Raw genomic sequence first — 16,259 nt, 5'->3', positions numbered from 1 at the left:
GGCACCTATCTCCATCTAGCCAGCCATCTACACACCCACCCGTCTACACATTCACTCACCCACCCATCCTTATAGCCATCCATTCAACCAATGTATCCGCCCTTTCATTAACCCATCCTGCTCACCATCCATCCGCCCTTTCACCCAACCATCTATCCATCCATCCAGCCAACCACATCCCACCCACGTATCCATCCTCCGCCCTACTACCATTCCATGACTCATTCGTCCATTCATTCTCGCAATTATCTACCCAGCTATCCACTCATTCATTCTCCATCTATCATTTCATCCATTTGTCCACCCACCATCCACATATCTATTCATCCACCTCACCCATGCATTCATCTATCTATCCAACTATTTATCTATCTAAAAGAAAGAAAGACTTAGATTTATATAGTGCCTTTCATGATCACCGGACATCTCAAATTGCTTTACAACCAATGAAGTACCTTTGGAGTGTAGTCACTGTTGTAATGTGGAAAACAAGGCAGCCAATTTGCGCACAGCAAGCTCCCACAAACAGCAATGTGATAATGACCAGATAAACTGATTTTGTTATGTTGATCGAGGGGTAAATATTGGCCAGGACACCAGGGATAACTCCCCCTGCTCTTCTTCGAAAATAGTGCCATGGGATCTTTTACATCCACCTGAGAGAGCAGACGGGGCCTCGGTTTAACATCTCATCCAAAAGGCGGCACCTCCGACAGTACAGTGCTCCTTCAGCACTACACTGGGAGTGTTAGGCCTAGATTTATATGCTCAAGTCTCTGGAGTGGGACTTGAACTCACAACCTTCTGTCTCAGGTGAGTGCACTACCCACAAAGCCACAGGTGACATCTAGTACAAGTTAAGCCACCAGCCCATCCACTAAACCACCTACCCACCTCTCCATTGATCCACCCACCATTGATTGATCATCTTTCCATCCATCTAACTATTGCAAGTTAATCCGATTAAACGGGCAAGGTTTTTTTTCCACAAAGTGAAAAGTGCATTTTTAATGTCTGTTTTTCATTCCTTGAAAGTACCGGAAAGTAGATCCCAGCTCAAAACCAGAGAGGTGGCTATCCCGTGAGAAGATCAGTCAATTCAATGTAAGGCTGTTCTCAGAGTGCAACTGCACTGGTCTCTTTACCCTGTTACTGCGCCCCCTTCCCCCCCCGCCACCCCCAGGTGGAAGATGCCTGTGCGCGAGTTCTTTTAACATGGGGTGGCCATGGAACACCGGCTACCACACGGGCTTAACAGAGCGAGCTCTTGGTCCAGTGGCAAGGGGGTTCAAGATGACTGGAGACCAGGCTCTGCTGTATGGGCCTAGTTGCCTACGGTGGGGTGTGAGCCGTAATGTTCGGAACTGAGCGGCGCCCTTTGGAGAGGTGGTAGGAGATCTGAGGTGTGAATGAGGGGAGGGGATGAGAGACGTTGGGCCCTGCTCCATTTTAGCTCCCACGACCCTTCGAGACCCTGTTACCAGTTGTGCCTTGTCAGCTGAGGTGTCCTGGAACCTGAAGTACTGAAGGATTTGGGGGAGTGGAATGATTTATATTTTAACTCTGCATACACAGATCATGTTGAAATGACCATGAGGAAAACAATCCATCCAAAACATCAAAAATGTATGCAGCATTCCATAATCATAATGACAAATGCACCTTTAAGTTTTCTCCGTTACCTGACTGCAAATATTTATACCCGACACTCCATGCTGACATTTTTATTATTAAGCTGGCGGATGAGGTGGACACCTTACCTGTCACAACTGGGTAGCTCTGGGGTCCTGAAACGTTGCTCCCGAGGTCGGGAGTGGCAGCGGCTGATAGGCTGCTTTTAACATCGTCCAATCCAGAGGCCAGGGCGGAGAGGGAATATTCATTAGCCTGAGAGAAACACAACAAAAAAAGGGGCAGGTATAATGAAGAGAAAATTGACAGGAGTTCACTTTGGATTCCTTGCAAGTGACTTTATAACCCCCAACCCCTCCCGCCCCCACCACCTCCCCCCCCTCCGCCGATATATAGAAGTTTAATTTTAGTTTTCTCAGAGAAGACTGATGGAGTATTTTCTTACATTCCATCAGTGTGCCATAATAGAGAATCTGGGAGTGATACACAAACCACAGAGACCTGGGAGTGAGATGCATAAAATGACAGACATTGGGAATGAATTACCAGGAATAACAGAGACTGTGAGTAAGATACTGCACATAACTGACACTGAGAGTGAGATACTCCCCAGCTCTTCTTCAAAATAGTGCCATGAGATCTTTTACGTGCACAGTACCTCCAACAGTGCAGCAGACTCCCTCCGTACTGCACTGCAGTGTCAGCCTGGGCTTTGGGCTTCTGGAGTGGAACTTGACCTGTGATCGGTACGAGATTGAGGGGTGGGTATCATTACTATATCACAGGGGCAGCCTTTATGACTGCCATGCTGATGCAAGCTGGCAAGAGTGGTGCTTAGTAATGGTACAATGGGATCGCAAAGAGAGAGCCATTTCTCATCTCTGATATGTGGAGTGCACAGAGCGTCCATCACATGTCCTTATAACAGGTGAAGTGTTCAGCCCAAATGCATTGCTGTGTATCACAGCAGGAAGGGACACATGGATATCACACGTGAATTTATGACAAAACGAGACGGTCCCGTGGGTTAGACCTACACCTCTGGAACCTGGCTTCAAATCCAGGTCAGACAAATGGGATGAAAGTCTCCTCTGTAATGGGTAGTCCCAATCCAATTTCTAGTGAGCATGGGTTCACCACAGAATAAGAACATAAGAATATAAGAAATAGGAGCAGGAGTAGGCCATCTGGCCCCTCTGCCATTTAATAAGATCATGGCTGATCTGATCCTGGCCTCAGCTCCACTTCCCCGCCCGCTCCCCATAACTCTTGACTCCCTTATCGTTCAGAAATCTGTCTATCTCTGCTTTAAATATATTCAATGACCCAGCCTCCACAACTCTCTGGGGGTAGAGAACTTCAAAGATTCACAACCCTTTGAGAGAAGAAATTCTTCCTCATTTCCATTTTAAATGGGTGACCCTGTATTTTGAAACTATGCCCCCTAGTTCTAGATTCCCCCACGAGGGGAAACATTCTCTCTGCATCTGTCCTTAAAGGTACTGCCCTGAGATTGGGGCTGAGGCACCTTATTGGAGCAGGGTAGGGGAAGCTGGTCTTTGCAGCAAGCCATGCTACTGCTGGCCTGGCGATGCCTGATGCTGACACTGAGTAAATGAACACAAAGGCCTGGAAATTCATGGGGCCTTGCTCAGCTGGCAGAAGTGCATTGAGTGGAACCCCCACCCACCCTTGCCAAAGCCAGAGGCCCTTTCCCAAATTCGAGGGACGGGATCCATTGCAAAGCTGGGGACAGACCTGCAAATTGAGCTGATTCTTCCCTCCGAGGTAGATTGGACTCCTCCCGGGGCCCAAATAGACTGGAGAAATGTATTTTTTAATCCTGTTCCTCCCAGTGGGACCACTCTGAAATGAGAAGATAATCAATGCCCTCCGAGAGTGATTACTTAACTCCAGTAAAGATTTGATGCCTTTACAAGAGAAGGCAGAGAAAGGCTGTTCCCATTAGCTGATGGTCCAAGGAATAGGGGACTCAGATTTAAGGTTTTGGGCAAGAGACACAGGGGGATGTGAGGAAGAACTTTTTTACACAGCAAGTGGTAATGACCTGGAACTCACTGGTGGGTGGTGGAAGCGGAGACGATTAATGATTTCAAAAGGAAATTGGATCGGCACTTGAGGGAAATAAACTTGCAGGGCTCCGGGGATAGATCAGGGGAATGAGACTGGCTGGATTGCTCTCCAGAGAGCCGGCATGGATTCGATGGGCCGAATGGCCTCCTGTGCCATAATGACTCTAGACAAGGCCTCAAATAGACGTAAGCCAGGTTTCCACTGGCGTGAGTTCTGCTGAGGCCTTTCAAATGTCTCAGGAACTCTGTCCTATATGCCCCCTTGACATAGTGGTGGTGGGGGCAGAGAAGGTCCACTCATGGCTCTGCTGACCGGAATTACAAGGTCTGGTCGAACTTTGGAGGAAACCTGGCTGAGCCAGGATCCGGCCCATTTTCTCGCCCCACTCTCCCTGTGCACAACTGCTACTTTACATTCTTTCCAGCCCCAGAATTTCAGGGTCGATATGGTTCCTATTACTCTGACGGCAAGGCAGTCCTCTGCTGGAACATCAACCCCACAAATCTGCCACAATGACCGACCTTGGTTACAAGTCCAAAAAAAAACACAAATTAATCAAAAGAAAAGCCCGTGCGACGATGAGTGGCACCTGACCATCGGCTAGAGGGAACAAAGAAAGAGGAAGTGAAGCAGGAGCGAAAGGAAGAGCGTGTTAAATGTCAGAATAAAGGAAGAACAACAAAAGGAGACGGAAGAGTGGAAATTAGGAAGAGATGCAGGAAGGGACGGATAAAAATGTCTGCAGTTTCGTGGCACTTTCTATAATGACCCATAAGTGGAGTGACACCCCAAGTGGCCATGTCTTGGTAGGCCTCTCGCTGACCTTGCCGCGTCTCGTTCAACAACTGCTACCCTCTGATTGTCTCCTACAACTGTCGCCCAGCTGCAGGGATGTTCCCTATTTAATAGCATTCAAATGGCATAATAGCAATTCCCCAATGCGGAGCTGGTTCTGAAAAGAGAAGCCACTGAGTACAGGAGTGTGGGGTGGAGACTCATTGAATTGAGAAACACGTCCGACTACATCAAGCGGCTTTTCAAACCGACAGCTACATCTCAAAGCTACCTTTACAAAGATGAGGAAAAAAAAACAACAAAAGGACCAACAAGCCAAGTGTCCTGATTAATATTACATGAGATTAAAACTGATTATTTTCCCCCCTGCTCCAGACGCAAGGCTGTATAGCCTTTTTTTTCCTCCACATGCTCTCTTTCTCTCTCACTCGCTCTTTCAGTCTCCATCTCGGAGATTGCAAGTCATTTCCAATTCGTTGCTGTATTGATCTTTCACTGGGAATCAGTTTTCTAATTAGCTGCAAATTAGGCTTTGTACTGGGGGTGAGGCCTGTCCCCCTGATTTATCACTGGAGTAATTCACTGCGATTGGAGGGAAATTAAAATGAACTCAATTAAGCAACTGGTTTGCTTTATGGGCTCGAATGGAGTTTCAGACTAAAAATTAATAGTCTCGTGTTGTTTAATAGTCTAATGAAAGTAAATAAAGGTTATCCATTGTAATAAGGCAGCAGCTATAAAAAGTTGTATACGGCCACAGCCCTCATTTATGATGCTGGAGATTCATAGTGACATTCGACTATAATTTATTTTCCATTAAGATAAACAGTCTCTGCATGGGGCTTCACTTCAAAGGGGCAGTGTGTTGTCAAGACACCTACTTCAAACCAGCTCGGCAACTTGCAGACCTGACAAGATTCTCTGGTGAGCTGCGGTTTGCAATTTCCTCCTTTGAATACAGCTCATTCATCCGAGGCGAATATCTGACCCACTCGTGCTAGTGCTGCACTGGCTACTACTTCGTCAGGTCAAAGGTCAACAGCGCAACTCTGCTTTTCCGAACCATTATTACAAGCCCTTACCGCAAACTTTTTTTTCGGAAGTTTTCTAATTTTATTATATGACCCCCCCCCTTCCCCACATAATCCGGGGGGCAAAGACACTGCCCCATTGGTCGCAGCCTTATAGACAATGGTCCTCGTGTGCTCCTCTGATGTGTGCTGAAAATAGGCAGGATCATAGGCAGTCCCTCAGAATCGAGGAAGACTTGCTTCCACTCTTAAAATGAGTCCTTAGGTGGCTGAACAGTTCAATATGAGAACCACAGTCCCTGTCACAGGTAGGACAGACAGTCGTTAAGGATAAGGCAGGGTGGGACTGGTTTGCCGCACGCTTTTTCCGCTGCCTGCGCTTGGTTTCTGCATGCTCTCGGCAACGAGTCTCAGGAAGGACCAGAACTGTGACATTAGCTTCAAAGCCCCCACGGCAAGGAAGAAAGATTCAGCCAGGGTCCCTGTTCCTGATTGCTATACATAGTTGCACATTGGACAAGGGCAGGATCAGACATGCCCGCTGTAATATGTTTGCTTCATGGGTTCTTTGCTTAAGAATTCATAGCAACACATTGCTATTAAGAACTAGTTGGTTTATTTGCAAAAGATTTAACAATCACACTACACATTACCAGTTCATCTACCAGGCTCACAACCTCCTTCCTCATTGTGGATCCCCCGAACCCAACTGGCAACGGTTTTATTGAGTCGTGTGAACATCACGTGACTGGCTAAGCCATTGACACTCAACAGCTCTACAACTATTTTTGGTTGCAACAAAAAGTAAACATTAAATCAAGTGCCCCCTAATCTGGGGGACACTCCAAACATTTTTCAAGGCCCTTTTTTTTGTTTTTTTGTGTTTGTTGTGGGTCTTTTTTTTTACAAGTGCCCCCTATAAAAGGGGAGGGGGACACTAAAACCCAGCAATTAAAACAAATTAAACTTTAAAACATATAAAATCAAATTAAAATTTGGTTGCCGGGGGTGATGATGCACTCCAGTCCCTCCGGCACTCACCTCTCGCAGAAGGCCGCGAGCGTACCGGTGGACACCACGTGCTCCATCTCCAGGGACACCCTGGTTCGGATGTAACCGCAGAAGAGAGGCAGGCAGTCGGGCTGAACGACCCCCTCGACCGCCCGCTGCCTGGACCGGCTGATGGTACCCTTGGCCGTGCCCAGAGCAGTCCTACAAGGAGACCTCGGACCTACCCGCTCCCCTCCGAACAGGATGCCTAAAGATCAGGAGAGTGGGACTGAAGTACAACCAGAAATTGAGGAGCAGCCCCTTTAAATAATGAAACAGGGGCTGCAACCTCGCACACTCCATAAAAACATGGAACACAGACTCCTCCAGACCGCAGAAATTGCAGGTGGCCTGGGAGCCCGTGAACCGGCTTAAAAATTTATTACACGGGACTGCTCCGTGCACCACCCTCCAGGCCAAGTCGCCGATAAATAGTGGGAGGACTCCCGCGTAGAGTGCACTCCATCGGGGACCCCCGCCTCCTCCGGACGGCAAGATGTTGCGCCATGGCGTGTGCGGACGGCAGACAAGGATGGCAAGGTTGAGAGTGTGCAGGAGCAGCCCGTATAGGAAACCCCTCCGCGCAGAACTGAAAGGATGGGATGGGATTTCCCCGAGGCGGCTCAAGTTGTGAGGGAGGCTCCCGAGGGAGGTTTCGGGGTTTGGCGCCGATGAGGAATTCCGTCCGGACAGGGGTCAGTTCGGACGGGATCTCCCCACGTGCTTGAGCCTCCTCGACACACCTAACGGAGTCAGGGCCCAGAGCTGTTTTTAGTGACTCGATGGCATTGGCTGCGCGGCGGACGTCGTCAACAGCTCTACAAACCCATGAGCATACTCACAGGTGCCTACATTACACCCTCCATGTTTGAATACACAGCTAACGATCAGAGTTTGGATCCGTGCATGAAGCCTGGCTCTGGGGCCAAGTACCTGAAGCTTTACGGCACAAGCTAAACTGTACACCAGCAAAAACGTAGGAGGATATATGTCAACCAACTGTTAGTACATATTCTGTGGCACCTACTACCTTTCAACAAACTCTCCCACTGTAAACTCTCTCTGCAATGTCATTCACAATAGATTTTTCACTATAAACTTTTTCATTATAATCTCTAATTAAAACTCATTCACTATAATTTTTTTCAAAGTAAATTCTACTTAAGAACATAACATAAGAACATAAGAAATAGGAGCAGGAGTAGGCCATACGGCCCCTTGAGCCTGCTCTGCCATTTAATAAGATCATGGCTGATCAGACCATGGACTCAGGTCCACTTCCCCGCCTGCTCCCCATAACCCCTTATTCCCTTATTGGTTAAGAAATTGTCTATCTCTGTCTTAAATTTATTCAATGTCCCAGCTTCCACAGCTCTCCGAGGCAGTGAATTCCACAGATTTACAATCCTCTGAGAAGAAATTCCTCCTCATCTCAGTTTCAAATGGGCAGCCTCTTATTCTAAGATCATGCCCCCTAGTTCTAGTCTGCCCTATCAGTGGAAACATCTTCTCTGCATCCACCTTGTCAAGCCCCCTCATAATCTTATACGTTTCGATAAGATCACCTCTCATTCCTCTGAATTCCAATGAGTAGAGGCCCAACCTACTCAACCTTTCCTCATAAGTCAACCCCCTCATCTCTGGAATCAACCTAGAGAACCTTCTCTGAACTGCCTCCAAAGCAAGTATATCCTTTCGTAAATATGGAAACCAAAACTGCACGCAGTATTCCAGGTGTTCTCTTGTTACAAACGCTCTCACCTGTTGTTAGATGTGAGGGTGGGGGAGGGGGCAGGGGAGGAGGGTTTACAAAGACAAATGGTGGAGGAGAAAAGAAGCCGGGCCTTGTCTGTGTGCTCCAGGATGGTCCACGACTAGTGGTGATTTTGAAGGAGAAAAGTGAGGTCTAATTGGAGCTGGGCGTGGGCCACCGAGATCTGGAGATGGATGGTTGAGAAAGTTGTGCATCAGATAGGCTTAAATCTGCACACCTTTGACTAGCAGGCGTGAGGATGGAGGCCGTACTGTGGAACAACCAAAGTAGGAGACAGTAAAGGTTTCGCTGGGGACAAAGGCATCAATGGTACAGGTGGGAGTGTGGTTGAGCAAGTTGACAGCTGCAGACGCATTGTGGCCGATGGAGGACTAAAACTCGGCCAGTTGGGAAGCAACTCGGAGACAAGAGTTTTTTCAGGGACAAATGCAGAAGGAGGTTGGGTTGGAAAGGTGTAGAGGATGTGGGTTGTGAGCCAAACAAGGAAGAGTTGGGAGATAGTCTGGTCAATGATCAAGAGAGCAGAGAGACCTCTGGTGATGGTGAGGCGAGGGGGTGAAGATGGAGAGTTCATATGGAGAGATAAGGTTTATAAAATTTCTCAATATAAATGAGTTACAGAATGGCTGCAAAGCCATTCACTACAGGTTTTCTCACTGTATATTTTCAAAGTATATAAACTCACTCATTATTAACTCCCTCATTACCCCTCACTGTAACCGCACTATAAACTTTCTCATTGTCAGCTCTTTCAGTCTACACACCTGGTGTCCACAATAGCTGAGATTGTAAATGGTCTCAGGTCTCTCACTCTAAACTTGATAGATAGATAGATAGATAGATAGATAGATAGATAGATAGATAGATAGATAGATAGATAGATAGATAGATAGACATAGACAGACAGACAGATACTTGCATTTATAATGTGCCTTTCATGACCTTAGGACGTCCCAAAACACTGTAATTAAATACTTTTGAAGTGTTGCAGTTGAATCTCTCTGACTGTAAATTCTCTCATTATAAATTCTCACTATAAAATCTTGCACTCGAAACTTTTGCAATATAAACTTTCAACATAAACTTTCTCACTATAAACTCTCTCCATAAACTCACTATAAAATGTATCATAATAAATATGCTCACAGTTATCTCTTTCAGTACACACACTCACTTCAAAATCTCACGGTAAATGGTCTTACTGTAATCTCTCTCACTATAAACTATCAGTATAAACTCTCTCACTACAAACTCGATCCTTGTAAACATTCAGCGTGAACTCTTTGAGAACAAGCTCTCACTGTCAATTCAATCTATCACTCGAAGCTACCAATTATAAATTGTCTCACTGTAAAGTCACTAAAAACTCTCTATTATAAACTCTTTTAATTTAATACCTGTGACTATAAATGCTTATTGCAAGTTTTTTTATACTCTTACATTAGAAAAGTTAATATTCGTGAATTCCAGTTCCTTATTGGGGATACTGCACAGATTCACCAGAATGATAGCAGGACTAAAAGGATTACATTGTGAGGACAGGTTGCATAAACTGGTTAAACTCTCCATGGCATGCTATTTAAATCAGTTGCTTGCTTGTTTATATAAATGTGTTCAAACAGGCCACAAAATAATTTTACATCAACACATTGATCAGTGTATCACCAGAGGAGACTAAACTCTGGCTCGGTTCCTGTTTTACCTGCTTGGATTAGTGAGTTATGAGCTGGAAATTTAATAGCAGGTAGCAAGATGTGTGTACATGCATTAATGCATCAAGGAGTTCAGATGGGGTGCAGAAAGGATGCCCCAAACAGCTCATCGTACGTGCACTGCCATGACACATCGAGGGGTTTATATGGTCTACCGGATAAGAGATATCTCGGAGGGTGCAGAGAGCTGTGACACATCGAGGGGTTCAGAAGGTTGATCTAGAGGATAACAGATGTGTCAGCTGTGGTTCAGTGGGCAGCATACTTGCCTCTGAGTCAGAGAGTTGTGGGTTCAAATTCCTACTCCATGTGACTTGAGCACATCAATCTACATTGACACTCCCAGTGCAGTGCTGAGGGAGTGCTACACTGTCAGAGGTGCTGCCTTTTGGATGAGATGTTAAACCGAGGCCCCATCTGCTCTCTCAAGTGGCCTTAAAAGATTCCATGGCAATATTTCGAAGAAGAGCATGTGAGTTATTCCTAGTGCCCTGGCCAATATTTATCTCTCACTCAACATCACTAAAACAGATTACCTGGTCATTATCACATTGCTGTTTGTGGGAGCTTGCTGTGCACAAATTGGCTGCTGTGTTTGCAACATGACAACAGTGACTACACTCCAAAAGTACTTCATTGGCTGTAAAACGTTTTGAGATGTCCGGTGGTTGTGAAAGGCGCTATATAAATGCAAGTCTTTCTTTTTTTCAGATAGCTAGCAGTTGCTGATTCAGGTTTTTATGTCTGTTTCTGGAATGTGGACAACACTGGCAAGGCGGACTTTACTGTCCATCCCTAGTTGCCCTGGGGCCATTAAGAGTCAACTATGCGGAGTGAGACTGAAGCCACGTGTAGGCCAGACTGGGTAGGGGTGGCAGGTTCCCTTCCCTGAAGGACATACATGACCCAGTTGGGTTGTTGCAACAAATAGCCAGTTGCTTTCATGGTCATTTTCTAGTTCCGGCCCACAGACTAACAGGTGCATTGACTTCAATTCCGTCATGCACCATGGTTGGATTATGATCTCACAATCTCTGGGTCGCTGGTCCAATACCACAACCACTGGGTCACAGTACTCTGCACTTACATGCTTTATACACAGAACATCAGATGCTGGAAATGTGTACACAACAAAGTATTCAGATGGTTAATTTACAAGATATCACACGCCTGGAAGTGCGTATACAACAGTATCACACCAAGAGATTCAGATGATCTATATAAAGGACACAAAGGAATATATACAACACAGTTGCACATTGAGGTGTTTCGGTCTTTACGAGTGCAAGCTGTAACATATCAAACGGCTCAATTAAGAAAAGAAGAATTGCATTTATATAGCGCCTTTCACAACCTCAGGACATCCCACAGCACTTTACAGCCATGAAGTGTTTTTGGAGTGTAGTCACTGTTGTAATGTGGGAAATGCGGCAGCCAATTTGCACCCAGCAAGCTCCCACAGACTGCAATGTGATAATGACCAGATAATTTGTTTTTTTAGTAATGTCGGTTGAGGAATAAATATTGGCCAGGACACCAGGGAGAACGCCCCTGCTCTTCTTCGAAATAGTGCCGTGGGATTGTTTACATCCACCTGGCGGGGCCCTGGATTAATGTCTCATCTGAAAAACGGCACCTCCGACAGTGCAGCGCTCCTTCAGCACTGCACTGGCCGTGTTAGCCTGGGTTATGTGTTCAAATCTCTGGAGTGGGACTTGAACCCGCGACCTTCTGGCGAGAGTGCTACCCACTGAGCCGCCTAAAAATCTCAACAAAATGTTCTCTTGTTGTGTGAAGGATAGACTCCCACCCCGGCCGCTCCAAGTACCTTCAGGTTTCGGAAGTGGACTCACCTGCTCTGATTTGATGTGTTCTCCTGGGTTGAAGACGTCTGAATAGTGCTGGCGCTCGAAGACCCGTTCCAGGGCCTCCAACTGCTGCTGTGCGAAGGCTTCGCTCCGCAGCTGCTTCCGTACGCTGTCCGCAGTTCCCTGAGAATCACCGTTCGGCCCGGAGTTATCCTGGGTATCTAAGAGGAAGAGGACACAAACTGCATTTTATGTTTTTTTTTGTCTAAATCATAAAGAGTATTCTCTCTACATTTTCAATACGGTGTTTGCTGAGCCACACGGGCTGGAGAGCCCAGCAGAGCGAAAACTAACTCTGCTCCTGAAAGACTTTCGTTCGATTGAGAAGCATGCTGAATTCACAAACGCTCGCACGACTTCAGCAAGGGTACAGATTAGAAGGGGGCAAGGGGGCAAGGTGGGGGAGGGGGTCCGATTTTAATCCTAGCCACTGGGCGGGTGGGTAATTAAATTCTCCCAGGTTGCTTCCCTCGCCCTGGAACTATCGGGAGCTGAGCGTTTCCAATTTGATCTTGCTCAACTGAGCAGGCGGCGAGGACAGCCGCCCAGAAACTGCGGGGTCCCTCTTTCTAGCATTGGCATGACGGGTGCTGATGACATCATCGGGACATGACCGCTATTTTAACACCAGTGTCTGAGTGGGAAGTGTCTGAGTGGGAAGCCATAACGGGATGGAACTGTACCTTGGCTGGTAGCCCCAAATGGGCGGGGCGTATATCGGACACCCGTTATACGCCCCGCCCGATATTCAGTTCCCCTGCGGATCTGATACCGCCCATTCTGCATTGCCGCCCAAGACACATTTCGACACCAGTGAGTTTCCCGCCAGGTGAAGACGGCGAGGAAAAGGTTTGAGGAAAAGCCATGCAACCTAGAAAGAGACAGCCACTTCGAAAATAATATTGTTTGCCAATTCTTGCAGCCATCTCAGGTTAGATCAGATCCTTATTCAATTGTGGACAGTATTATAGTTGAGTCTAATCCTGTCTTCACTTGATATGATCCCATCCCACATCCTGTGGATAGGACCTTTAGATTTGAGGTGTGGTTGCGGAGTGATGGATTGGTACCCCGCTGCTCAGAGAAGGGCAGCTACAGGCTGTTTCGCCCAAAGACATTATGGGCTGCTGAATCCCTCAGTGAGTGTTCCACACTGGTTGGTCTAGTGCTCCTCAAGCTTCCTCGGTCCCCAACTGCGCTAAGCTAGACAACAGTGCAAAAAATACACCTGTGGCCCAAGTTGGCATCTATTCCTGGTATCGGCAGATGCAGGCACTGCTGGGGCTATCAGAGGCCTGTCTGGCAGGATCCCGGGTGTAATGTACACACCTTTGAGTATGCGCACAGGTTTGCCGAGCTGTCGAATTGTGAGTGGCTTAGCCAGACATGTGATGTTCACAAGACTCAATAAAACCCCAGCCAGTTGGGTTCGGGGGATCCACGATGAGGCAGGTGGTTGTGAGCCTGGTGGATGAACTGGTAATGTATAGTGTGATTGTTAAACCTTTGCTAATAAACCGACAAGTTCTTAATAGCAATGTGTTGCTATGAATTCTTAAGCAAAGAACCCATGGAGTAAATACATGGCACCGGGGTAGTCTGGGAATGCCCCGCAAAACCACCTCCAAACTGCTGCAAGGATATAATGGGGTGGGCAGAGATAGTGCCCACACCCCTTCACTTCAGCTCTGTGGAATCCTGGTTCTGTTCCAAATTCCAGTTCCTTTGCCAAGCCTGTGCCAGACTTTTGCCTCCGTCAAAGGGCAGGAATTTCTACCGTCCGTTCTACGGAGGAACAGCACTTTCTGGTGTGTCAGCCTCAGGTTGATCTGTGTCTTGCACCTTGCTTTCTGGGGAAGCCAGAAACTTGAGTCAGGCTCTCCCTGTTACTGCTGCTGATCCTCGCTGAACTGGATCAAAGCCAGTGCTGCGATGAAAAGTATATACAGACTCACTCTCACTTTATCTCTCAAGAGGCGTCTGGAAAGAGCCAGAGTTATGAACGAGAAGTCCACTTGTCAGTTCAGTCGCCCAGTGAAGACAGGCCTGGTGCTTGCTCCATAGTTTTGTGTGCTGGGAGACAACTTTTGTCAAATTTATCCAAACACTTACAAGTCCTGGGTGTGGGTGAACCCACCATCTACTGCACAGAATTACATAGAATGTACAGCACAGCACAGAAACAGGCCATTCGGCCCAACTGGTCCATTATCGAGTTTATGCTTCACACGAGCTTCCACTCACCCCCTCTTCATCTAACCCTATTATTATAACCGCCTAGTCCTTTCTCCCTCATGTGTTTATCTGGCTTCCCCTTAAATGCATCAATGCTATTCGCCTGAACTACTCCTTGCGACAGCAAGTTCCACATTCTAAGCACTGTCTAGGTTTCACCTGAATTCCCTGTTGGGTTTATAAATGGCTATTTTATATTCATGGCCCCCTAGTTTTGGGTTCCCCTTCAATTGGAAACATTTTCTCGACATCTATCCTATCGAACTCTTTCATAATCCTAAAGACCGCTTGAAGTGCTCCTCCAATCCTGCCCTCTTGCGCATCCACGATTTGAATCGCTCCACCACTGGCAGTAATGCTTCCAATTGCCTAGGCCCTAATCTCTGCAGTTCCATCTCGACCTCCATTTCCTCCTTTAAGACACTCCTTAAAACCTACCTACATGACCATCTGTCCTTATAACTCCTTATGTGGCTCGGTGTCAAATTTTATTTGATAACTCTCCTGAGAAGCGTTTTGGGACATTTTACTATGTTAAAGGTGCTATATAAATACAAGTTGTTGTTGTTGTCCATCAGAGAGAAAAAAAGAGAAAGAGTCCCAATCTGTTTGGCCTTTCATGATAGTTATAACCTCTCGGTTCTGGTATGATCCTTGTAAATCTTTCTTGCACCCTCACCAGTGCCTCTACATCCTTTTTATAATATGGAGACCAGAACTGATTCAGAGCTGAAGGTGTGCATGGTGATCTGAGCTCAGGCGACAGCTCCGCGGAGGTACCAAGCGGATATGCTCACACCATGTGCCATTTACCCCCCTACTCCACGGAGCACACAAGGGCACAGAGGGGGCAGCAAGGCTGCACTCCATCACTGCAGTCTCGGTGGACGGCAGCACAAGTCGGCAATATGTCTCGAACAAGAAGTCCCCCCGACATTCTTTGACCAACCCTCCTTCCTAGCAAGGCCAAGCTCCGCAAACACATCCTCGTTCAATTGGCCTTACACTCTTGATAAATGTGTAATGTGCTGCGTAAATCCGTTGCATATTGCACAGGGGATTAATGTAACATTGCCTGTTATAAGAATAAAGGACGGCCCATTTTATGGCCAAGACTCTTTTTTCTATTTGAATTCTCAATTTTAAATTGTTCTTTCCCAAGATCGAGTGCGATGCTTGAGACACAGATGCAGGGCTGCGTTTAATTTTGCTCCATTCATCTGAATCCCCCCCTCCCCATTGCACCTGATTCTAATGCATGATGTCTTTCCTTCCCTCTATCACAGGCGCCCTCTTAAATCTCGTCCAACTGTCAGCCATCTCTCTCAGTGCAGGCTGTGGCACTCTCAGTTTAGTCTGGGGCTTCGGATACCAACAAATCTGTCATTCTAAATTTGCGGCAGATTATGTTCTCTTTTCAGCACTGGGTGATATATGATATGCAAGGCCCTATTGATTGCCTGATCTTGTGGCAAAGGCTCCAGAAATGAACTTGAAATGAATATCATGCTTCAACTCATTGTGCGTATAATACTCTACTTAATCCCGCATTTTTCACAGCTATGGAATTCAATTGATCAATCATGTTTCACTGATAGTACTATTTCAGGGTGTTATTGCCGTTCCATTTCAAGGCTTGACCTTTCCTTGGCTAGGCCAGGAGATGAGCTTAAACCAACTCGGGGGAAAGAAAATACCATCACCTTATAGTAAGCGGCTACATTTGTATTGAACCTGGCTCCTGCTCCTTTTTTGTCCGTAAGGGGTAAATAACAGAAATCCCCACAGAATGAGTGTCCCACACAAACATTCGGGGTTATCAGAGAAGTCGCGTCAAGAATGTTAGCTGTGAGCTAAATAGAGAGTGCTGGTATTGTGCATTCTATTCAAGTCGAGGGGTGGGTTCCCTGGATGTGGGGTGAGTTATAGACTGGGATCGAATCGAGGGGCTTGTATGGTTTATATATAGAATAATGGCTACCTGGGAGTGAGTTACAGACTGGGATCTAATAGAGGGGTTCAGGTGGATTATATATAGAATAATGGCTACCCGGGAGTGAGTTACAGA

General features: G+C 46.6%; 1 protein-coding gene across 6 annotated transcripts in view; it reads right to left on the bottom strand.

Annotated features, from left to right (window-relative positions):
- Positions 1-16,259, bottom strand: part of pax2a (paired box 2a) — a 177,098-nt gene that overhangs the window by 49,717 nt on the left and 111,122 nt on the right. For 4 of the 6 annotated variants that reach the window (XM_070865422.1, XM_070865423.1, XM_070865424.1 and 1 more), the window contains exons 6-7: positions 11,942-12,117; positions 1,761-1,887 (exon numbers count right to left, since the gene is read on the bottom strand). In XM_070865422.1, the coding sequence (XP_070721523.1) occupies positions 1,761-1,887; positions 11,942-12,117 (303 nt within the window). The remainder of the gene's footprint in view (positions 1-1,760; positions 1,888-11,941; positions 12,118-16,259) is intronic. The other 2 variants (XM_070865427.1, XM_070865426.1) reach the window with 1 other exon arrangement.

This window comes from Pristiophorus japonicus, chromosome 22 (genome assembly GCF_044704955.1).
Source record: "Pristiophorus japonicus isolate sPriJap1 chromosome 22, sPriJap1.hap1, whole genome shotgun sequence".
Lineage (NCBI taxonomy): Eukaryota > Metazoa > Chordata > Chondrichthyes > Pristiophoridae > Pristiophorus > Pristiophorus japonicus.
Note: the sequence above shows the minus strand (reverse complement) of the source record. Positions and strands in the feature narration are given on the sequence as shown.